At 49.0% G+C, this 25,369-nt stretch overlaps 2 protein-coding genes across 2 annotated transcripts in view; one reads left to right on the forward strand and one right to left on the reverse strand.

Annotated features, from left to right (window-relative positions):
- rnf31 (ring finger protein 31) overlaps positions 1–12,556 on the reverse strand; it is an 18,876-nt gene extending 6,320 nt beyond the window's left edge. Inside the window, exons 1-15 of the mRNA XM_080546755.1 lie at positions 12,551–12,556; positions 11,557–11,758; positions 11,104–11,250; positions 10,527–10,682; positions 10,243–10,299; positions 8,739–8,928; positions 7,654–7,813; positions 7,015–7,163; positions 6,610–6,782; positions 5,628–5,861; positions 4,847–5,224; positions 4,387–4,572; positions 3,868–4,074; positions 798–971; positions 174–272 (exon numbers count right to left, since the gene is read on the reverse strand). Coding sequence (XP_080402881.1) covers positions 174–272; positions 798–971; positions 3,868–4,074; positions 4,387–4,572; positions 4,847–5,224; positions 5,628–5,861; positions 6,610–6,782; positions 7,015–7,163; positions 7,654–7,813; positions 8,739–8,928; positions 10,243–10,299; positions 10,527–10,682; positions 11,104–11,250; positions 11,557–11,757 — 2,511 coding nt within the window. The 5' untranslated portion in view covers position 11,758; positions 12,551–12,556. The remainder of the gene's footprint in view (positions 1–173; positions 273–797; positions 972–3,867; positions 4,075–4,386; positions 4,573–4,846; positions 5,225–5,627; positions 5,862–6,609; positions 6,783–7,014; positions 7,164–7,653; positions 7,814–8,738; positions 8,929–10,242; positions 10,300–10,526; positions 10,683–11,103; positions 11,251–11,556; positions 11,759–12,550) is intronic.
- An 885-nt stretch (positions 12,557–13,441) lies between these two features.
- buc (bucky ball) lies at positions 13,442–17,336 on the forward strand (the record flags this gene model as incomplete). The annotated part of the gene is made up of 6 exons (XM_080546902.1): positions 13,442–13,589; positions 13,710–15,334; positions 15,613–15,787; positions 16,267–16,380; positions 16,710–16,823; positions 17,305–17,336. 6 exons carry the CDS (start codon positions 13,442–13,444, stop codon positions 17,334–17,336), a joined length of 2,208 nt encoding a protein of 735 aa, XP_080403028.1.
- Between the last annotated feature and the right edge of the window lie 8,033 nt (positions 17,337–25,369).

Raw genomic sequence — 25,369 nt, forward strand, 5'->3', positions numbered from 1 at the left:
CAGGAGGCAAAACTTCCCAAAAATACAAAAATAGGTATTTGGAAACAATGTCTCATACTAAACTATATAATAATTATTATATTTTTCATATATTGGATTGGATATTGCATTATGGTTTATGGTATACAGCGAAATCTAAAATCAGTCAAAGATATGACGGGGTTAATACTCACGTGGCTACACCAGAGGAACTTGGGGTCCTTGATGAGAGCTTGTTCTGTCAGCTTCTTGTGGAAGAGCTCATACACCTCCAGCTCCAGACACTCCCTCAGCTGCACACACACACACACACACACACACACACACACACACACACACACACACACACCGCGCACACACACACACACACATTTGACTGGTGACATCATCCTTTATAATATCCCTCCTTCTCTCCCTGTCAGTGTTTATCTCTTTCACTCTCTTGTCACTCTCTCCATCCCATGTGTACGATGTGCCTCTACCTCTTCCTCCCACCCACCCTCCCTCCCACCCTACATCCCTCCCATCCTCCCTCCCACCCTCCTTCCCACCCTCTATCCCTCCCACCCTCCATCCTCCCTCCCTCCTTCCATCCCTCATTCCCTCCCTCCCTCCTTCCCACCCTCCCTCTCCCCTCCCTCCTTCCTTCCCTCCCTCCCTCCCTCCCTCCCACCAACCCTCCCTCCCTGCCACCCACCCTCCAACCCACCCTCCCTCTCTCCCTCCATCCCTCCCTCCCTCGCTCCCCCCCTCCCTCCATCCCTCCCTCCCCCCTCCTCCCCCCCTCCCTCTCGCCCCCTCCCTCCCTCCCTCCCTACCTGTATGTCTAAGGTAGAGAAGTAGCTGTTGAGGTGCTCGGGGTCGTTGATATCAGGCTCCCAGCAGACGGGACACACCATGTCTCTGATGTGCTTGTCTCTGACAGCGATGGTGAAGTGCTGCTGGAAACACTCACAGCACACCGAACACTGGCATGACGTCAGGGACTGCATCTGAGGGGGGGGGGGTTGAATCAGGGGTTACACACTGTCAAAACTACACAGAAAACCTCTCTCTCTCAGACACACACACACACACACACACACACACACACGCACACACACACACACACACACACACACGCACACACACACACACACGCACACACACACACTGTCAAAACAGTCTGCACAGAAATGTGGGATATTTAGCTATTTGTTGGATTATAAAAGAGCACATTTACTCTCTGGGAAATATCTACAGTACAGTACTTTCTTTTTTTTCTTCTTTTTTTTGTGTAGTCACTCTTCTCATTCACCACTGATTGGCAATACAAGTTGACACATTCTTCTCCATAATTAAAATGTGCACAGGCAAGTTAGACAACAGACAAGAAAGGGACATGAGTCATGTCAATGTCATTCTGGTTCTGTTACTTAGAAAAAGGCCTTAATCAGAATCAGCATACTGTCAATAGGACATGTGGAATATTGAGGTATTGGATTATAAAAGGACAATAGAATTGATTCTGAATTCCTCTCTCAATCGCAGTGCGCGCGAATTGAGCACGTCACCTCTAGTGTCGGTACTCTGATCAGATCTTGTATGACGGATATAACATTCCTTTAGATAATAACACTTCTTGACTGTACATTTGTGCACAAAAAATGGTTGACGATGATGCGGTATTAGGCACGGATATCTAGCTTGTAGAGCACAATGTTGTTATTGATTTAAACGGACTGCACTTATAATATAGCGCCTTATTCCAAAGCCCTTGGCCCTTGGCCCCTTGGCCTCTCAAAGGCCTCTCATTCACGGCCTCTCATTCACCCATTCACACACACATTCACACACCAATGGCGGCAAGCTACCATGCAAGGCGCCGGCCTGCTCATTGGGAGCACTTTGGGGTTCAGTGTCTTGCCCAACAACATGTGGCGGCCAGTCGGGGATCGAACCTCCGAACCGCCAACCTTGCGATCATTAGACGCCAGCTCTACCTCCTGAGCCACAGCCTCCCCACTTATTTATTTTCTATTTTGCCACTTGTATCTCCAAAGGTAATGACACAAGCACCACAACCCCCTTCCAATATTTTAGGCAGCACCACCTCACGAAATATACTTCCGTTCATACAACCCTTATGGAAACTACTACATTGTAGTCACCATAAATACTGCATAAACACGGACATAGCTATACCACAATGTTGAGAATGAAGGTGATATAATGTATCAAAGCTCACTTACAACTGAATGAAATTGTTGTAGAGTAATATGAGCTCTTTAAAATATCGTAGAAATTGGTTCACAATATACGGCATCATTGTGCTCTAAACCCATATCATCACAGGTTGGATTAGATATCAACTATTTACTGTATAACTTCATTATCAGGGCCAGGTCGACATCAAACGCAGCACTGACAGCAGGAGGCTAGCGTATGGATGATGTCGTAATCAGGGGTGACATCAGAATTCTTGAAATTCACATTGTGAGGTCATTGTTAAGGCATATTATTAAGGCCCTTGCACACCAATGCGTTTTTTACGTCCGTATTTTTTTACATTTAGAACTCATGTTGTGTCAATCACGCTTGCACACCGAATCCGTAATATTCGTCCGTCCCCCCAAAAAATCGGAACAGGTTCGATTTTCTGCGTTTTTCGCGTCCGTCAAAAGCCTTTTGAGAGTTGTTTTTGACCACTCTGCCATGGTATAGAGGGACACATCGTCAAATTAGAACTGCAGGACAGTTGGATTAATGTTTATGGAAGTACATGTCTCAAGTATTATCTCAGCGGTTAGTCGAGTGAAAGAAAAACAACATACAGATGATAATTCACACAATATAATACCACGAAAGCGTACGGCACTAAACAATAACATTCATTTGGGCAGCATCCTACTCAAACTCAGGCAGAAGGGCAGGGTCCGGGCAGGTGGCACACTGTCACAGACTGCCAGTGCATCATACAGGTACATCATTCAGCATGGTTATAGCGGTTTCTTTTTCTATTCTACTATTCTATTCTACTTCTGCTGTCTGCGTCTCCCTGGGTATTCCAGATGGCAAACAGTAAAGAAATGGCACAATATACCAGGACGTAAGAAACGAGATGTCCAACAAAGGATTTGACAAACCCTGGCCTATTTTGCGCAACAAGTAGACTCTGATGCAGCGGAGACAGGGTTGCCAGATGGGCTGGTTTTTGGTCGATTTAGCTGTTTTTAGACTGTGGTTAGGTTGGAAATTCTCAATCCCATCTGGCAACCCTGAGCGGAGAGTCTACAAATGGTATGATTACAGATATCACACTGCAGGAGATGCACACCACGCTTTGTTAAAAGGAATAAAGATGTATTGTACTTTTCTACTGATAATACATTCTACTGATGTGGTCTACCATTTGGTTTGAGTTATATTGCTCTCAGTTGTTTGTACCTTTTGCTAAATCAAGCATTTCGAATGTAGAGTGCATATTGCGAAAGTTCGCAACGTAAAAAAACGCAACGGTCTCCGCAACGGACCGGTGTGCAAGGTCTCTGTGCGTAACGTTTTTTTCGGATGACGGATTTAAAAATATGCATGCGAAAACGCACGCATTGGTGTGCAAAGACCTTAACTCTACTTTGGCCAATAAACAGCTATGTTTATTATAGCTGCCGGGGGCAGCTAAGAACTGACAACACAAGTTGAAACATTCTTCTCCATAATTAAAATGTGCACAGGCAAATTAGACAACACACAAGAAAGGGACATGAGGGCATGAGACATGAGAAAGGGACATGTAAACATCTTATTCTGGTTTTGTTACTCTCTCTCTCTCTCTCACACACACACACACACACACACACACACACAAAGATTCTCTCACACGCTCTCACACACAGACTCCTTGAGTACCTTGCTGTGGGGAAAGACAGACAGGCAGATGGGACACTCTTTGGCCAGCACGCGGCGGATGAACTCCCGGTCATGTGACTCGCGGACGGCCTGTACCACGTCGTCCAGGGAGTAGGGGGCGGAGCGGTCCTGCAGCAGGGACAGGGCCAGCTCACAGCGCCCCCAGCTGGGCAGATCGTACACTGCAAGCAGCCTCCGGCACAGACGCTGGGAGGGAGGGAGGGAGGGAGGGAGAGGGAGAGAGAGAGAGAGAGAAAGTGAATTATCAGGCCAGTGGAGTCCAACTGATGTAAAAGGGGGATGATGAAAAAGAGGAGGTATAATTGGTGACATCAGGCAAAGCAGTGGAGGTAGAAATCGCTCTGTGACTAGATAACCACCACTGACTATCTATTCCCAGAATAGCCTCCCCCCCACCGCAGACTATGGTCCCAAAATAACCCCCCCACTACACTATCTAGTCCCAGAATAGCCCCTCACCCCCCACATCAAGCTCTAAGGAGCCCCAGGAGCCCCTACCTGTTTGTCGGGGTGGTCGGGGTCGATGGGGGGGTCGGGCTGGTCGCTCCACATGCGCTGGTGGAAGGGCTCCAGCAGAGGGCGCTGCAGGAGAGAAAGAGCCCCCCTCACCTCCCCCCCGCTCTGCCTCAGCACCTCCTGACAGCGCTGCTCCTCGCTGAAGCCCAGGGACACCAGCTCCTTCACCTGGGGGAGGGGGAGGGGGGGAGGGAGGGAGGGGGGGGAGGCATGACAGGTCAAGCATCTCTGTAAGCGTCAGAGGTCATCTCCGACCGTGGGGAAGGGTTGCTCTGACCTAGATGTAGCTTCCTGTCAAGACTAGGAGGCATCTTCAACAGAGAGCGTTGACAGAAACCCGTTGACAGTTAAAACGCGGTACGTTTAGTAAAAGGTAGTTAAACGCTACCGACCGAAATAAAAGTGTGTTAAACAGCGTTCCCCCCTCCACGCCGCGCCTCACCTTAGTGTGTCTGTCTCGGAGGGCCTGTCTGGCTGCTCTCTCAGTGTCGCCCCCTGCTGTCAGCCACGCCTGCTTGGCCTCCGCCCTGGACAGCTGCACGCCCCCCCGAGACCCCTCCTCCCTCTCCCCCCCCTCCTCTTCCTCCTCCTCCTCCTCTTCCTCCTCCTCTGTTCCAGCATCCTCTGCTCCGCCGCCGTACAGGCCGTTGTGATTGGTCGAGGCGTCCGTCCCCGAGGACGCCGCCAGGGCGCAGATCTGGTCCAGCACGTGAGGGAGCTCCGACTTCAGCCAATCGCAGGGCAGGATGTGGTTGTCCCCCCCGGCGACACGCATGCCTGTGTAGACCTCCTCTGGGCTCACTCCTTTCTGCTCTCCGTCCTTAGAGAGAGAGAGGGGGAGGGGGGGCGGAGAGAGAGAGAGAGTGAGAGAGAGAACATCAGTAAGATAATACTGACTACAATATGATGATGATGTTGATGATGATGGCGCCTGGCATTATTCATTACGAACAAGAAACATGAGGATTCTAAATGAGTTTTCACACGTCTTTGTCTGCTAAAATGTCACTCTGAGACAGTTGATATTAATCCTGTATTCACTTTCCCCAGGGGGCTTATGTGATTAAATATGAGACTGTTTCACCCCTCCTCCTCCTCCTCCTCCTCCTCCTCCTCCTCCCCCTCCTCCTCCTCCCCCTCCTCCTCCTCCTCCCCCTCCTCCTCCTCCTCCTCCTCCTCCTCCTCCCCCTCCCCCTCCTCCTCCTCCTCCTCCTCACACTCACTCTGATCAGCTGGATGAGCTTCAGCCCCTCCTCCTTCATCAGCTTCTGCCTCCTCAAATCAGGGTCCTCGGGGGGCGGGCCTTTGGCTTTGACTGACAGCCCCGGGACGTGCTTGACCTGAGGAGGCGGGCGTGGCCTGGTGGGCATGGGGGCGGGCTCGGGGCGCGCCAGGTCACACATCTCACACATGGAGGCCGGCGTGTAGTTGACATAGGTGCAGAACTGACACACCCACTGGAAGGAGGAGGAGGGGGGGGGGGGTAGGATGTTCATTTAGCTTTATATATAGGCCATTTAGCTGACGCTTCTATCCAAAGCAGCTTACATCGCAGTGAGTGCAATGTACATTGTTCAGTACATACGGTCCCAGTGGGAATCAAACCCGCGATCTCAGCGTTGTTAGCGCCATGCTCTTAACTGAGCCACGAGGAGCACACTTTATTGTCTGAGAGGCCATGATTTGTGTTCAGTATCGTCATGGTTAAGGGGGAGTTGTTGGGCCCAGCAGAGTGCTGGCAAACCCGGACCCAAGTGACAATATCGGCCTCTAGGGCATTACTGCTTTTATAACGGTTACATAACAATTCCCGAAAATTGTGACAAGAAAGCAACGCTTTAAGTGTTTTTTTCTTTTTGCGAGACTGTGGTGGTTTCTGCCCTGCGGTGAGGAATAAAGAGTTCCCAAAACTACAAACTACAAACGTTGTCAAGGAAACGGGGCACGTGCAAATCTGCTGTACTGCAGCATAGGAAATGACATGATCGTTATGAAACCAGGGCTTCAAGCGACGCCTCTCGGCCAATCACAAGGCTTGTTTTCATCTGCCGTCACATGAACTCAGTCTTCCAACTGTTGTTTTCTAAAGAAAACAAAGTGTTTCAATTAAAGAATTTAATCCAAGATCAATCTCAATCTGAGTGTGAGACCTCGCTGCTAGGTGTGTGTGTGTGTGTGTGTGTGTGTGTGTGTGTGTGGTTTCACCTGGCTGTCAGGGTCCCCTGGCATGCCCATGACAGGGGCAGCAGGTCGGGAGGGTGTGGGAGGGGGGCGCGTGGGGGTCGCAGGAGGCCTGGTGGCCAGGCGGGGGCGCTCACACACCTCACACAGGATGCTGCTGCCTGCGTTCACCACGGTGCAGCTCTTACACTGCCACTCTGCCCAGGGGAGAGGAGAGGACACACACTCAGTACACAGCAGTGGAGGCTGGGCTCATTGTGTGTGTACTGTGCTGACCAGTGATGGTTGTGTGTGGGTGTGGGTGTGGATGTGTGTGGGTGTGGGTGTGTGTGTGTGTGTGTGCGTATAATGGCCAGTGATGGTTGTGTGTGTGTGTGTGTGTGTGTGTGTGTGTGTGCTGACCAGTGATGGTTGTGTGTGTGTGCTGACCAGTGATGGTGGGGGTCTGGGAGGGTTCGTCTGGTGTAGCAGGGCCAGCGGAGGCCAGCCTGGGGCGTTCACACGTCTCACACAGCACGTCCTGGAGAGAGTTGACCGTGGTGCAGTGGAGACACTGCCACGAGGGGAGGGAACTACTGCTGGGGGGGGGGGGGGGGGGAGTGTGTGAGAGAGAGAATGTGTGTGTGTGTGTGGTGTGTGTGAGTGAGTGAGAGAGGGAGAGAGAGTTGGAGGGAGAGAGAGTGAGAGAGTGTGTGTGTGTGCGAGAGGGAGAGGATATTTATGTTTGAGAGAGAGAAAGAGAGAGATCTTTTTAATATTCACCTTTGATTAAAATCCTGTCTCTACCATAAACTATTTCAATTTAACTTTATCGATCCCTGGAGGCTAATTGAAATGTCACAGTCGGGCTTTCACAAAGAAACCCTTTTTCCAATCTCATTAAAGTGCTGACATGAAATAAAACCTCTCCTCCGGTTTAACATGAAGGACCAGGGACGGCTGTCGGTGTGATTCAGGGTCGGGGGTGGCAGACAGAAAGTTGGCCAAACGCTGGACGCCGTGAGAAATGACCGACGGAAATGTTTAAAACCCACTAATGTCGTAGAAAAAAAAAAAAGTGTCTCTTACCCGTGGCCCTTCCGCGTCTTCGATGACGTCACCGCGGTCCTGTGGTGATTGGCCCGTTCTGGGGAGGAGTGGTAGAGACGGTCACATTCCCCGCACAGCCATTGGGCACAGGAGGGACAGTGGACGGAGTAAGAAAATATACCACAGATAGTGCAGTTGTCTGAGAGATGGGAGAGAAACAGCGGGAGGTGAAATGGAATGTTCCACAGGGGTTCGACGTCACGTGATGTCACATGGATGGTATGAGACACAAACGTTGTAAAGTTGCCTCCTGGGTCATTTCCCGCCATATTGCTTTACACTTATCCGATGGGGCTGAGGTGGAATTTAGCATAACTGTATTCCCGTAAACAAATTCCCAAGAGAACACCTGAACCCGATCTCCAGAGGTGACCACGCGTCTCACCTGGTCTCTCTGCGGGTGTGGGCTCTCGTTTGTGATTGGCTCTGCTAGGGTGGCGATGGAAGACCGCGTCACATGACTCACAGAAGCGAATGGAACCGCAGGGCGGGCACAACAGAGGGGCGTGAGCGCCACACAGACCACACCCACCTCCAGGGGAGTGGCAGGCATACAGACAGAAGGACAGATAAACAGTCAGACAAACAGACAGACAAACAGACAGACACGAGGACAAGACAAACAGAGAGACAGAGAGATAGACAGACAGACAGACAGACAAACAGAGAGACATGAGGACAAGACATACAGACAGACATACAGACAGACAGACAGGCAGGCAGACAGGCAGACAGGCAGACAGGCAGAGGAGAGGTACAGTAACAGAGGTGGATACGACGGAGAGGTTAACCTACACAGAGGACGGTACAGAGTGAGAACACACACACACACACAGATGAACCAGTACAACCGCTACAGGTGAACCGCTACAGGTGAACCGCTACAGGTGAACCGGTTACAGGTGAATGCGGGGGTGGGAATGCGGTTACACACAAGAGGGTATCCTTGCCTCAGACATGAGGACGTGTGTTAGCTCCCTGAACTAATGCCTTGGCTTTAGCTCAGCGGGCTAAGGAACACAGTCTAGTCATTAGACACTGACAGGTGCGTGGGGGTTGCTCACCTGGGCGCTTGGTGGAGATGGTGTTGGTGGTGGAGGTGGAGGCGTTGGCCGTGGCGGCGCGGCCAGAGCTGAAGGCGTGGATGGACTTGGGGGACTGGGACAGGGAGCCGGAGCGGCCCGGAGCCTCCCTCTCTCTCTGGCCGGGGCCGGGGGGGATGGGGACGGCGTCGGGGCTCAGGCCGACCTCACCCTGGGGGGTCAGGGAACAGAGACCGGAGGCCTGGGGTCACCTCAGGGAAGAGGGGGTTATCAAACGCTAACGGACACAGATAGAGGCCGATAGAGGGCAGGAGGCAGAGGCCGGCATGAAAGGTTATTTGTTTTTTTTTAAATATGTTTTTAGGGCATTTCTGCTTCATTGGGATAGGGACAGTAGAGATTGACAGGAAGGAAGGATGGGTGAGAGAGAGAGAGAGAGAGAGAGAGAGAGAGAGAGAGAGAGAGAGAGAGAGAGAGAGAGAGAGCGAGAGCGAGAGAGTAGGGATGACATGCAGGATAGGTCCAGTGTTTCCTCTATATGCATTTATTGGTGGCGGGCCGCCACAAATGAATTTCCTCCGCCACTAATTGATTCAGACAGTCCACTTTGATTCAGGCTGCGCAGAAAGGCAGCGAGTTATTATGACCGGAGAACAGAAAAAAAGCAGATTGAAGCTAGATTTAGGCCGCTTCCAGACCAACATTTCGTTACGACTTAGGGCGTAGTTATTTACAATAATGTTACAATGTTGCAATTAACCTCGTCGTTTGTGTTCGCACTGCAATCGAGACTGAATCGCTCTCAAACAGGCGCGCGGCGCGAGGCGACGCGCTTTTCAAAACAGTTTTGTGATTGGTCCGAATTTTGCGGGACATTTGGATTTCTCTTTTTTTTGTTCGTTTTGTGTTTTGTGTAATATCCTTCCATATTCCCCCTGCGTGTTGGTCGCACGGCAGCGGAGACGGTCGCTGATAATTAAGACCACAGCAGTAGAATTTTGCCGATAGACATATTACACAAAACACAAAACGAACAAAAACAAATAAAAACACTTGAAGCAAACCAGTATCACTGGCCCGAGTCGCTACAGAGCAGCGCCACCGGCGCTGCAGCTGTAGGATATATTGGTATTTGATCACCTTCTATATAAAATCACCTGCTCGGCTTTAATGACTTAACCGCTATTTAAGAAATTATAATTGTTGCCACCCTCTATACTCGTTTTTGGTGAAACTACGTCTTTGTTTTGAGCGCCAGTGCGCGTTTTATGCGCGTGCACGCGGAAAGATAACCGCTCCGCCACTAATGGGAAAAATCCTGGAGGAAACACTGAGGTCGATGGCCGAAATCAAACCAGGGACCCTGCGATTATGTGCCTGACGCCTTAGTGTGCTACGCCACCCAAGCGCCCCCAGCATGAAACGTTTTTGAGAGGAGGACGATATTCAGACGCAGACATGTGAAAAAGGAAGATAACAGGGAAGAGGCAGGTGGAAGTAGGAAAGTTAGAGAGGTTAGAAATACCTGTGGGTTGAGCGACGGGATGATTCTCTCAAAGAACTCAGGGTGGGGGTGAGCCTCCTATGAAAACAGCAACAAAAACACCAACAGGTCAGTGACATAACCGACTTCACAAGATGTCTCAGGCAGGGCTACCTCTAAACTCCGTCCTAATGACTCAATATCATCTCTGCTACAAAGACAAGCTTTGACAAGCTTCTGAAAAACAGTTTCCCTTTGTATTTCGACACCAATTTAAAGCGGAGAAACACATCCTCTCGTTCTGTCATTGTCATTGGTCCAGACACCTTGATGAGCATGTCCAGCTCCATGCGTAGACTCATGACCTCTAGGGTCACCGCCGCGACCTTCCCCATATCAGGCTCCGTGACCTCCTCAGGGAAGCTCAGGCCGTCCGGCTGCTGATTGGAGTAACCATAGAGACAGAGCACCGCCCTCCCTCCCTAGGATATGAACACAGCAGATTAGAGATGTCAACCTCTGCGTATGACGAGAGGGTTTCAATAAAGTTGATTCAATACAGCCTATATCGTATAAAAAAAAAAGAGAGACCTAGCCTGGACCTAGGCCGTCCTCTCACCTGCATGGTGTCTACTGTAGCCTCTGATTCAATACAGCCTATATCGTATTAAAAAAGTATAGTATAGTAGATAGTGTACATAGCCTTTATTTATGTAAACCAGCTCTTTTCCCTTTTTTATTTTACCCTTGGCCCTCTTGTTTTTAGTCTTTTTCCAAGCACCAGGGGAGCCCCACCTCCTAAATTTCGTTGTATGGTACCTGTACTGTATAAATGACAATAAAGACCATTCATTCATTCATTCATACATCCTAACCCTACCTGGACCTAGCCTGTCCTCTCACCTGCATGGCGTCCACTGTCGCTCTGAACACAGGGTTGTTGTGCTTGACGGTGCGCCAGTACTTGGGTCTGTTGGAGCTGGTGAGGTTACAGCCGTACTTCTCCAGGATGTTCAGCGCCGTGGACAGCCTCTGCAGGGAGCCTATCGTCTGGCGGGGGGTGAGGAGGGGTGAAAGGAAGGAGTGACGGACGAACGGTGAATATGAACGGCGGCGTAACACGTAGAGAGAGGAGGTAGACATGAGTGTTGTATATCTATATATGATTGTATGAGAACAGTTTCTCTTTCTGTGTGTGTGTCTGTCTGTGTGTCTGTGAGTATGTGTGACAGTGTTTGTAACACTGTGCGTGAGTAGGTGAGTAGGTGTGTGTGTGTGTGTGTGTGTGTGTGTGTGTGTGTGTGTGTGTGTGCGTGTGTGTGTGCGTGCGTGTGCGTGTGCGTGTCCCACACCTACCTCCTTCCTATTGTTGCTGAGGCTGTTCTCCACCACCACGGTCTCCGCGGCTATGTGTCTGTACTTGGCGCAGGGCGGTAGGGGGATGTGGGCCACGGCAGACACACCCGCACGCACGTCCAGCACGGACCCGGGGGAACACAGACAGGCCTCCGCACGAGCCCTCACCTCCTCCAACCGGTCTGCTAGTGGTGAAGCCATGCTTAGGAGAAGAAGGGGAGATCATGATTCATCATAAGTCCAAATCTAGTTCCGTGTGTGGGACTTGAACACCTGAATCAGCACGACAGGAATCAAATCGTGAGCTTAGAATTATAAGGTTCTATCTCCATTTAGAATGATAAGGTTCTATCTCCGTTTAGGGCAGTTCAGAGATATTGAGCTTCAAAGTTTTTACATTCCATTATGTTTTGTGAGATGGAACCTTTGTATTTTATTAATTACTAACTCAAAAATGTCAACATTTTTAAAAATAACACCACACAGGCATTAATAAACACCTAATGGATCAGATTATGTAAAAAAACTCAATTTTGACAAAATTATAAAACCTTATAATTGTAAATGGAGATAGAACCTTATCATTCTAAATGGAGATAGAACCTTATCATTCTAAACGGAGATAGAACCTTATCATTCTAAACGGAGATAGAACCTTCTAAACTGAGATAGAACCTTATCATTCTAAACGGAGATAGAACCTTATCATTCTAAATGGAGATAGAACCTTATCATTCTAAATGGAGATAGAACCTTATCATTCTAAATGGAGATAGAACCTTATCATTCTAAATGGAGATAGAACCTTATCATTCTAAATGGAGATAGAACCTTATAGTTCTAACGTCACGAAATGCTTTCGTTTCGTCCTGAGTCAGCGCATTTCTCCTGGGCTTATGTCAGGAGTGCATACTCATACTCCACCAGAATGAAAGAGACAACATTTACAGTTAAAGAACGAGATAGATCAACTAGATCGCTACAGTTCTCTCACCCTGTGTCGTTGTTCACAGAGAGCATCGCTGCTTACTGATCCTGGGTCAGATCTCTGCAGTGATCAGCCATTGATTCGCAGAGTAGCTGTCAATTTCTTCCATAACCCAGAGAGCGTGTGTTTATCTAGACACACGTGGTGATCTATCGATTTCAATACTGTTAAATACAAATCATACAAGAATACTTAGATCTTCCATTTTTAGTGATCGGGCCAAAAACTAAGTGTTGCCGCAGTGCCAAGAGCTGTCAGCTGGCAGAATGTAAACAACAGCGTGAGAAAAATGCCGTATTCCGTTTTATCTCGGGGTTGAGAACATGTCGCAAAAACGTCTAAAGCTCGGCTGCCGCCACCTTGTGGCGAAAGGAGGAACATGCATGCCTGGAGAAAAAAGCGCTCAACACAGCACCTGATAGCCATCCCAGTTAATGACACACACGCACTGATGTGGACGCGCTCGAAGGTCATATATCAGGATGGAAGTTTGAGGAGTGGCAGAGTTCTGTGTTGCTCTCGTTGCGTGCACTTGTTTTGACCATCACTTTCACATTTAAGGTTTGTATGGTACTTTCCTTGTTTCCTTTGGTTACTGTCCATCTATTTGTGTTGTTATTGTGGATGCAAATGGTCTTGGAGGCACAAGTCTATACAAGAACGACTCTTATGATGTAGGGTCCAGTCAGTGTGGTATTAAATGACAGGTTATTTAATGTTAAACTGTTTTTCTTTATCTTTCCAGTATTGCGGTGTATAATATCCTGTGCAGTCGTCCATCTTCCCCTGTCAAACAATGGAAGGTGATTATAATCAGACGTGGATTGATTAATATGCACTCTGTTTTTCACGGCCTTATCGAATTAATACATGTATGCACTTTTCTGTGTTTCAGACATGAACAATCCTTCACACTCAATGGGAATGGGGCAACCACACGTAGTAAACCACACAAGACCATTTTTCTATGTTCAACCACCATCTCAACCATATTATAATATGTATCAATGGAATACGAACCCCTACAGCCAGTATGGGCAGTATGGTGTCCCCCAAGGTAAAGTTACCACTCTTCTCCTGTTATATCACATTAATAAGGAGAAATGTGATTGAAAGACTACATACTTTATACTCTTGTCTTTTTTTTCCCTACTCTGTACTGTAGTTCCAATGATGGCCTACATGCGTCCATACATGGCTCCGTACCCCTACATGCCGATGCAGTACCCATCGGTACCACAGTATCCAGCAGGACAGTACGTGGTCCCCCAGGCCCCCATGCAGCCCGCCGACTACAGGAGGGTGTTCAACCCTCAGACGTCCTCCGCCGCCGAGTCCTACGACCTCCACTTCCGCCACCACTACTACCAGCAGGGCCGCGTGCGGCGGGAGACGGCGTGTTCCGAGGCTCAGACGGAGCCCAGCGACTCGCTCCACAAGATGATCGAAGACCTGGGCTGCCTGAGAACCGGCGACAACCAGAAGTCGCGCGGCGGCGGCGCCGCCGACCCGAACGCAGGCAAGAGGTCCCTGGTCCCCGCCGACGCGAGCGTGTCCTCCGATCCGGCTACGGTGGCCCCTAGTAGACAAACTAGAGGTCCGGCGTCGGAGCCCCTACCGCAGAGGCCGCCCCAGGCCAGCCGGTGGCCGCAGAGGGACTCGCTTCACCCCGGCGCGTTCGGTAGCGACTCCACCGCGGCCGAGTACGACGCGGAGAGCAGCAAGAGCCTCCTGGAGGAGGAGCTGACCCCGCAGGTGCCCTGGTCCCTGGGCTCGGCCGTCTCGAGGGTCGCCGTTCTGCCCGTCGACAGCTCCTCCCTCCATGATGAGAGCCAGCAGGACGGGGAGGAGGAGGAGGAGGAGGAGGGGGAGACGGGGACGGGGACGCCTAGCCACCCTGAGAGACCAAGTCTGACCAGCCTGAACACCGAGGCCCCTGCCAGGGTGGAGGGCCAGGGCAGACGACAGCCCTCCCCTCCCCCGGAGGACCAGCACGACTGCGGGGCTGACGCTCTGACTGTCGACCTCGACGGGGCTACCTCCGAACACCCTTCGTGTGACGGTCAGGTTCCGGAACAGAACTCCGACGATGACGTTCCACCCCAACCTGCCTCCGCTGAGCCCAAGGAAGCGGTTGAGAAACCGGCCTTGGATGTGGAGGAGGAGGAAGAGGAGCTTCCCTACCGTATCCTGCGTCTCCCCTGTGACAGCATCACCACGGGCATGTTCCAGAAGGACGACCCCCTCTGGTCCCTGGATCCCACCGCCTCCTCCGCCTCCCTCCTGCCCCACGCCCAGAGCTACCTGTCCACCTTCGGCAGCTCCTTCTACTACAACTACTACCCGCCCGCCGTGTCCCAGGAACGCCAGAGCGTCCTCAGCCCCTCCATCGACGAGCTCTCCTCCAGGGACGAGCTCTTCTCCACGGACGTGGAAGACCTGGACCTCGTCACCGCCGGGCGCTACGTGGGCGGAGGCAAGATGGCGGAGGTGGCCGTGGCTCCCGCTCTCCCCGGTAAGGCCAACAAGGTTCCAGTGGCGGCGAAGTCTCCCGTCTCGGAGAGGTTCGGGGCGTGTCCGGAAGCCTGTGCCACGTGCAGCACCTGTGGTTTGAGCCTGGGGGAGGAGGAGGAGGAGCGACCGGGGAGTCGGTTCTGCGGGGGATATTCGAAGACTGAGGAAGACGCAGAGGAGGATGAGGGTTCGGAGGAGGAGGAGGGAGGGGAGCTGGCCTGTCAGATGGTTCAGGTGCCTGTGAAGAAGTCCCATCACCCCAGCAGACAGCTACAGGTGTGTATGCACGCAGTCCTTGTATTTAACATTGATTAGCAACCACTTCAACTCTGCTAGCAATTATAACATCACTGCTGGGGGGTATTCCATCAATGTCGTTAGATCTCACGATCAAAAATGAGTCTGTATTTCCCTTTGGCGACTTTGATGGAATACCCCCCCATGTCCCCAAATGTTATTTTTGTGAGTTGTGCCTTTTTTTTCTCTCTTTTTTTATATGATCAAATAAAAGCTAACCAAAATGACTTGTCACCCGTTCTCTCTCCCTCCTCCAGGTCTGTGGTCGCCAGTTTCCCCTCATGAAGCCCAAGAGGGGAACATGCTGTGAGGACCGTGAAGGCCAGGAGCCGGGGTATCCCTCCTGGGGAAAGGACTGCTGCGAGGCCTCTGGCAAAGCTGACAAGCACCATGGGAGAGGACCGAGGAACGCCCCATCCAGGCCATATAACGGTGAGAAGATTTGCATACATGCTTTACATGTACATGTCACACTGAGACTCATCTCTTGCACATTCCCTCAGTTACATACCATATTTTTGTAGATGCCTCTCTTTATACACCATACTGTACACGGCTACCTTAACTGTATGTAGCTTACTCCCATCCTCTCCTGTATATACCTCTAATCACTGTACTTGTGTACAGTACCACTATCATGTTATATTTCACTATTTGCACTTCTGGTTAGATGCTAAACTGCATTTTGTTGTCTGGTACTTAAACTCTGTACTCTGCAATGAAGTTGAGTCTAATGTAATCTAATCTTCAATCTTAATTATGAATGAATGATTTCCCCCTCATCCTTTTAATGGGTGCTTATTCTGTATGCTTCCTCAAATTAGAATATCAATATTCTTATACTGTGTCAAGTCGTCTTACCGATGCCATAACGGTTGTGTGTTTAATGTGGCATTGTGACGTTTTTCCAGAGAAACCCTGGAGAGAGAGCGCTGTGGTGTCTGACCCAGACAGCTGGGGGAGCTCTGGGGCCCAGAAGTACAAGCCCAGGTCCTGGAGACCACACAACGGCTCGCAGGATCAAGGTGGGTTGGTGCTTTTTTACACTGCAGAGTTTCTGATTGTCTAACTTCTGATCCTCACTCCTGGTCCTGGCTGCAGCAGTGACGCACCTGGTTGAGCTAATCATGGTTACGAAGATCAGTTGGTTGGTTCAACCAGGCGCGACGGCACTAGGCTCGGACGAAAAACCTACACTCACTCCTGGTCTAACTACTCACTATTTGAGCCGGTTTCCCCAGACAGAAAAAAGCCTATTTCAAGCCTTAAATGCATTTTAGCCTGGGGCTTTCTCTTGGAGTCTTCCGTTCTCCACTGCTGGTCAATCAGTCTGTCTGCCTCTCCCCCCCCTCAGTGAGAGCCCCGCGTAGAAGGCCCTCCTGTAAGACGTTCGTCCATCAGAGGCCCAGGAGGACAGAATATGACGACTATGAGGATCCAGAGGCCCCTCGCTGCCAGAGGGGCAGAGGTAAGGCCGCCGCTTCGCTACTATAAAGCCCTTTAGCCGATGCTTTTATCCAAAGCCACTCGCAGTACAGTGAGTCCATCAGTCGAGGCTGGTGGAGGTGGCAATTTGAGGACCGGGGGGTATTCCAACAATGTCGCTAAAGGAATATCCAGGCTTATTTTAATAAGTTTCGAGAGTCTTTTTTTTTCTTTTTAAAAAGCCTGGATTGTCCTTTATCGACATTGATGGAATACCCCCCAGGTCTCTCTGCAACACCCTACTGTCTGTGGGACACTTGGGAAGAGAGGTAAACAGAGGAAAACAATGTTCTGATGGATAACTCTCTATTGAACTTGGATACTGCTACTCCTACTAATGCACGAACATGAATTAACCCTTGGGGAGGGAGACAAACTGAAAATAACGTATGTATTACTACTGCTATTCATTTGGCACCATTAACAATTAACCATGTTTTGTTTTTCTGCTTTTATCCAATCAGGGTCCCTGAAGAGAAGAGGCACACGATATTAATCTATTTGTATTTGCACCGCCCTAATATATTTACTATAAATGTGTTACCTAATATATATAAAATATACCTAAATTCACTTGCACTATGAAATGCACACAAAGCACATTGTAATAAGTTAATAGACACTAGTAATTTATGTATTACTGTAATGTGAAAAAACAAAACATCAAGACTGTATTTCAATACACACATACTAGCATACCATTTAAAATCCATGGACAAGGCAGTGCTTGATGCTAGTGATGCTTTTGGAACATGGCTTATGGCAGCGTTCAATAACCTGCTGCCGATTCCTGCTTCGTTTCCACTGCTTGATGGTTCTGTAGCCATGTTGGACGTATATCGTTCATCCTAACCCCAGCCCTGGCTTCCCTCACTGGGCTGCACTATGACCTATTGCCCCATCCCAAACCGACCCCTAGCTACAACCCCTGTACGCACTTGTCGAATTCTCAGAGATATTCACAAGTCCTAACAATATGGCTGAAATTCCATCTAGCCCATCAGAGGGCATGATGGACCTGTCTATTACCATGTTGTTTACGCCGACTTATCCAATCCTCAGACCTCTAAATGCATGGGGGGGGGGTGTAGGGGCCAGGGGTTGGTTTGGAATTGGGCCGCACACGAATGTTGGCCTGCAGATGAGGTCTAGCCCTGGGAGGTGTAGGTCCAGCCTTCTCTGCAGCTACTCAACTCTTAGGGCTGGCTGCCTGGACACAGATTAAGCCAGACCGTAGACTAAGATTAAGTCCAGGGGTTATTCCATCAACCTCGCTAAAGGAAAATTCAGGCTTATTTTGATAAATGTATCAAAAATAAGCCTGCATTTTCCTTTAGCGACATTGACGGGATATCCCCCAAGACTAAACGTAATCTGTGTCTGGGAAACCGGCCCCTACTGTCAGTGTCGCTCATTGAGGAAGTCCAGGGCTGAATCATGATAGTCTAGAGATGCTTCCTCTCCTTGTCTCCTTCCCTTGTCCGCACTTATCTGACACCGCTTGAGTGGTGAAAGCCAATACCTGGTTGGCCATCCACCATATAGCTTCCACCCATCCTAGGTGACCAGATCAATGCAGACAGAGGAGATGAGAGGATGCCGCTTTAAACTATTGAGATTTATCCAGACAGGACTAGTTAAGCAGTGGAAACGTCGAGGTTTGGTGGGGAGATCTTGGTCTTGGCTTCATGTTTTGGAGCCAGTCCGAGTCCAGGGGGGGGTATTCCATTTACGTCGCTGACGGAAAATCCAGGCTTATTTTTGGTAAGACTTATAAAAAATAAGCCTGGATTTTCCTTTAGCGACAGTGATGGAATACCCCCCTAGATGTGTCTGGTTTTTATTATCATGCAGGTGTTTTAAACATGGAAATGTAACGTTGACAAGCTGATGACATCTATACTTGCCTGCACAGTGTTGGTGTGTCATTAAAATCCTTGCATTGCACTTTCAAACCTGTGGTGTTTTTTTTTTCCTCACATTCTGAACTCATTTCTGAGACTGTTACAAACTGTGGCTCTGCAATTTTAAATGCTCAAAATGGATCAATGATTGAAATTGATTGGACTCTACATCCACTCTGTCGGTGAACTTGCATAGAGTAGGCTTTGAGCTATCTCTGAAAGGTTCATGTTGCAGGAAATGATCATGGTGCTTGATGCCTTTTCAAATGATCTTATTAAGGATGTGTGTGGTCAGTAAATAACATCCAATTCCAACATCCCTTTAGTCTTCAGACCTTGAGCACTGGGCCTGCTAAGTGGAGAAGCTGTTAATTTCACCATGATATTTAAATTACTGCCATTATTGGAAAACGAACACCAGGATATTAGCTAGCTGAAGCAATTTCATAGCTGCTTCATCATTAGTGGCTTATTATTATTATTATTATTATGGCTCGCTGAATGAGAATGTGCTGGCTACAGTACACACAGACACTGCATGATATGATGATAATGAACTGACTACAGCACACACACATTGCATGATATGATATTCAGAATAGCTACACTTGATATCAGAGTTATTTTGTGTATTATTCATAAGCAGTATAGTCAATATACTGCTAGAACTATATCAAAACAGAGGTCTCTGACTGGTCATAGAGAATGAATGAATGAATGGTCTTTATTGTCATTGCTATAGTACAGGTAGGTACCAAACCATGACATTTGGGAGGGGTGGCTCCCCTGGTGCTAGGAAAGAAAAAAAAAAACTAAAAAAACAAGAAGGGAAAGGAGCTGGTTTACATAAATAAAGGCTATGTACACTATCCACTATACTATACTGTACAGATAAAACGACTAGGGTTGTCATATTGCACATAGTGTTATTGCACATTCATTTAAAGTGTCACAGTTTGCAGAACTACTCTACTGTGTGTGGTGGCTTTGGTTCCAGCCTTGCACAAACACACCTGATTCAAGCAATCATGGCCACTATTATTGAATCAGGTGTGTTAGTACTGGGATAGAACGATGCCCACCCAGGATGTGCTGACCTACAAAACGAGCGCACCCTTTTGTGTAGCACAATTGCTCTGCTGAATTTGTAGCCACACCTGTAGATCTGAAAGGAGTAGACAGGTATTAATAATGGTAATTGCTTCACATTGCATTCTGATAGGCTGAGTGGAAAGCTAGCCATTATGACTATACCCATCCAGGTGTTTTAGATCTACAGGAGTGCCTATGGGGGAGGGGCTTGGGGTCAATATGGAATCATGACACGTTTTAACCAATCACTATGTAGGAACCTTTCTTCAAGGTGAAACCACACCCCTAGTAATTATCTACTTGAATCCAGGTGTGTCTGTCCTCCACTTTCAGTCAGTTTGCTGTTGAGAACTGAGTTTGTCCTCTCGTCTACTGTCAGGTAATTCCAAACAAATGTATTGAAATGTCAGAGTAATCAGGGTTGATATGTGAAGTTTCTGCACTTGTAAGATACCATTATTGCACATTTGTCACACAGCACATTCACTGGATCATATTCCTTGATGTTGTTCAGCCACTAGTTAGTTAGCACTTCCACTCAACCACTACACTTTTACTGACATTTACTTTCCAACAAACATTTAACTGTCTCTTCCCTACCTGTCCTGTCTCCTCCAGTTTAGCTATGGCAGCCGTTCCACCGCAGTATCGACATGGGGCAGCGAGGCACCTCGGGCCGCACCAGGCAGCTCCTCAACCCAGAGTTGGGGCGTGGCAGCCTGGGCACAGAGCACCGGGACCAGGGTGCCATGTCTGCGCCGGGTCTAACCCTAACCAGCCCTGTGATCACCCTACTACCCAGCCCTGTGATCACCCTACTACCCAGCCCTGTGATCACCCTACTACCCAGCCCCATCATACTCACCCTACTACCCAGCCCCATCATACTCACCCTACTACCCAGCCCCATCATACTCACCCTACGACCCAGCCCCATCATACTCACCCTGCTACCCAGCCCCATCATACTCACCCTACGACCCAGCCCCATCATACTCATCCGCAGAACCCCCACCCCCAAGCCCACCAGCCTCGCCCCTACTTCTACGTCCAGCCCTCCCCTCCTCCTCTCTACCACTACCAGTGGCCTATGACCATGCCCTTCAACCCCTATGCTGGCTTCCCTGGGATGGGTAAGCATGGATGAAAAGCTTTTTTTGTCCTTTTCATGATGAGCAGTTCTGTTTGATTTGTTTGTATTCCCCAGTGTATGTTTATTATGGTGTCAATGCAATACTAATTCAGGGTTTATTCACATCAAGGGATTTATTCCTGTCACAAGACTTTCAAATAATTCAGTATTTTTAATTAAGTGAACTACATGTTGCTTCTGATTGATCTATTCACATATTGTTCAAATTCTGCTTTCTATAAAATCTTGATGAAACCTTATACAAACACAGCCATGTTTCTCTCTTGTAACTATTCTGCTTTGGTTCCATTTCTTTCTCTGTAGACATTGCTCACTGAGCGCATGTCAAAGACAATTGTCTTGACATGGGCTCAAGAAATGCAAACTTGATTTGACAATTAATGTTTTCTTAAATTATCATTCCCTTCTCTCTCTGATCCTCCGATCTTCTCTCTGTGGTCATCTGTGGCTCAGTTGGTAAAACATTACGCTAAAAACACTTGTTGGGTTGTGGGTTCAATTCCCGATGGTACCATACTGAGAAATGTATGTACTCACTAAGTCGCTTTGGATAAAAGCATCAACTAAATGGCATATAATCTCTGTCCCCAGGTTATGGTATGATGCCCCCCTTTCCTCCCCCTATGTACATGGAGGCTCCTGTTTACGTTCTCCCCCACGCCCCACTCCACCCTGCTGACTACCGACGCTTGATTCACCCCCAGTACCCCCACCCCCAGTACCCTCCTGCAGCCAGGGCCTATCAGGGCCAATCCCGGAGGTTCCGCCTACCGCAGAACGTAATGCCCAGAGAGACCGTCAACACAGAGGTCCAGACAGAATCGCCGCTGCCCGCTAATCCCACGAGGAAGGAAGTCCAGCCCTCTAGGGGCAGCCCATTGGCTGGTCCAGATTCTGGTCGGGTTACAGCCACCTCCAACTTTACCGTTCCATCATCCCCAGACAAACAGAGCATCCCAGAGGAGGAGGAGGAAGACGAAGATGATGATGGCCAAGAGAAGGAAGAACGACATTCTCCCAAAGGTGTCTCCAAGGCAGTCCTCCAGGGGCCAGTACGAAACCAAGGTAGTGGTACTGCCATGCCTGCAGGACTAAAGACCATCCACTCTCATAGGACCTCTATAGAAACACACAGGAAGGGTGCCCCTAGTGGAGCCATGGTGAACTGTGACATGTGGTCGGTGTGTTCAGCAAATGGCCTGGGCCCCATGTGTAGCTCCTCTGTTGAGGATGAGGGTCTGGGGCAGATGACTGTCTCCAGCCCTATCTACCCTGATGTGTTGATGGGCGGAGGATCGCCGTCTGCCAAAATGGAGAGGGTACCAAAACGCCATCAGCAGCATAGCCATGAAGAAACGACCCACAATAAAATGGCACGAGAGGAGGAGACCACGAGCAGTGGTGTGTCCGTGAAAGGAAGCTGTGAGGTTGACGGTGACAATGTTTCAAATTCAAAATATGAGCCCTACAAGGTAATGAAGCTCCCCTTTATACTTAATGAGCTGGTGCTGAGTTCTAGAGAAGTCAACGAGTCTGTGAAGTCGCTTGCACCGTCCACCCTGTCCAGAGAATGGATGGAGAACGGACTTCTGGAACAAGGAAATGGACTGCTAGATCCAGAGAACCTTCTACAGAAAGAGTCAGATAAAGTACCTGATGTTGCTCCATGCTCGACAGAGGGCATACTAGGTGATCATCTCTCATGCTCGACAGAAATTGTACCAGAAGATAATGTTGTTCCGTCCCCAATAGGCTCGGATTATATTCCTGCGTTTAGAAAGGCTAACGAGTCTGTATGGTCGGTGGAGTCTCTTGCAACGTATGTCCCGTCCAGAACCTGGATGATGCAGAATGGACTTCTGGATCCAGAGGATGGGCTGCTGGATCCAGAGAATGTTCCACAAAAAAGGTCAGATAAAGTACCTGATGTTGCTCCATGCTGGACAGACGGTGTATTAGAGGATGATGTTCTCTCATGCTCGACAACAACGATACCGGAAGAAAATGCTCTAACCCGGATTTGCTCGGATTATGCTCCTGTGTTTAAACAGGCAAATGAGTCTGTATGGTCGGTGGAGTCATTGGCCAGATACTACCCCACCTACCCCACCACTACAGAGTGGATGATACAGAATGGCCATTTGGACCCTGAGGCGGTGGCTGAGAAGGTGTTGGATACTACTGCCAGTCGATCCGTCCTCCTGTCCAATCAGGTCATGTCCCTTATGGAGGACAGTCAGAGCCAGATGTTTTCAGTGTCTCCCATAGACCCTCTCCCCACCTACGTTCCCGCGGCCAGCTGGCTGACTGACGTGGGGAACGTGTACCACAACGACACTATGGTCTCATCGTGTCCTCTGGAGAACGTGAACGCCTTCAGCACACCCATGGATAAACTCAGTCCACGGAAGAGGCCCGGCATGGTTTCTGAGGTTCTGCCCTCCAAGCATAAGGAGAGCAAACTCAGACCTCGCGGCCTAGATATGGAGCCTGTGAAGAAACTCAACCTGGAGAACGGCTCTCCTACTCTGCTCTCAGGTCAAAGTAACAGTGCAACAAGCCCCAGTGTAGAGGGAAAGAAGAGTTGCAACGGGCAAGGGTCAGCGGAACCTAAGGCTAAGAGTAGCCGCGATCAGAATGTTCCGGAACAGACGGCCCAGAAGAGCCACTGTTCTCCAAATGACCCAGAGAAAAAAGTCCCCAAATGCCTGGCAGGGGACCAAAGCCCTGGGGACCAAAGCCCTTCGCCACCTCAATTTCCTAACCAGGAAATTGAGGTGGCGAAGGAAATCACCGCCCAAATGGGGCTGGTTCTACCCAGTCAACCAGAAGGTGATTGGCTGGTTATAGATGCATGCATAAAGATGCACACGGTTTCCGACTCAAAAGGACACATCAAGATGTCTAGTCTGAGGTGTTCGAAGCTCCAGGAGGGAAAAGGCTACTCCTGTGAGGAGCCCAAGCAGAGTATAAGCTGTTGCAGGAAGAGTCCTGAATCTATGCAGAGTAAAGTTGATTATAAGAAGAGTTCTGAAGCTAAGCAGACTACAGTGAGCCCCAGGAGGAGCCCGGGAGAGAAGCGGAGCCCCGTCGATGCAGGAAACGAGAATGTGGCCAAGATGGTCCCCGAATTCGTCAAGCCTCAGGAGCGTATGCGTGCCCCGCAGAAACGACAACCTGGTAAGACTCAGGCCTGTGTGTGTGTTTCAATTCAGTAAACTGAAATTCCAAATGATGCTTTTTCTCTCTGCTTTCAATTAGGACATTTAGAATTGTAATAAGTTCACTTCCTGAATTGACTACCTTGAAATGGAATTGACCTGGTGGGAATTACTGAAGCGTATCCTGTAGTGGGACAATTTTAAATGTGTATTGAATGTGTTTGTGAGAACTGTGTCTCTCCCATGATCACTTGATGCAGAGTCCAGGAGAGCTAACAAGCCCAGGTTTGACCAGGAGGTGTGTGAGAATGGATATTTTCAGAAGAAGCAGAGGCAATGGCAGAACAGACCACAACAAGGTATGTCATGTAGACCAATGCTGTCCCAAATCTCCACCATTTCTCCTGGGCCCATTATTTCAATACTTTTAATCTGTATGAGATTAATCCTGATTCTTTTTTGCTATCCAGGATCAGATTGAGCCGGCTGATTTCCCCTATACAACTCAAAATCAGCCAGATAGATCTGATCCTGGACAGCAAAAAAAGAATCAGGATCATTCTGATCCAGATTAAACGTTTTGAAATACTGGGCCCTGGAGTATGGACTTTAGATCCCACACATGGATCTAAACATGGACTCTTGTACCAATCCATCCATACATTCATATGGTGGTGGAGGGGAGTTCACAAGTGCATACTTTAGCAGAAAGGCAGAGAAATGGCATGCAGCAATACTATGCATTATACTGATTCTGTTATGTTCAATTCACATTGGTTGGTGGAGGTAGAAATTGGAGGTCTAGCTCATTCTAATGCATGGAATGAGGAATGGTACAGGTATGGTCTCAAACACGTGTTTTGTTTCCATTCCATGCATTACAATGAACCTGTCCTCCGATTTCGGCCTCCACCAATCTCCACTGGTTCAATCACTGTATCTAAGATGGCGGCGTGTGATGTGGTTTCTTCTCCAGCCAGACCACAGACTCAGCCTAACCCTTACAGGCCTCACAGCCAGGATGACCCAGCCAACCAGCCCTTCACCCAGCACGCCAACCAGCCCTTCACCCAGCACAACAACCAGAGGGTTGACTACAACGGTTCCTATGGAAGAACTGGGAACACAAGAGGTGAGGAGTGCTGGAACATACAAAGCAAATACAACTATATTTGTCTAGCACATTTTGTACACCAATACACTTAACAGGAACATTTTC

Source organism: Nansenia antarctica (genome assembly GCF_963989245.1).
Source record: "Nansenia antarctica genome assembly, chromosome: 16".
In the NCBI taxonomy this organism is placed as follows: Eukaryota; Metazoa; Chordata; class Actinopteri; order Argentiniformes; family Microstomatidae; genus Nansenia; species Nansenia antarctica.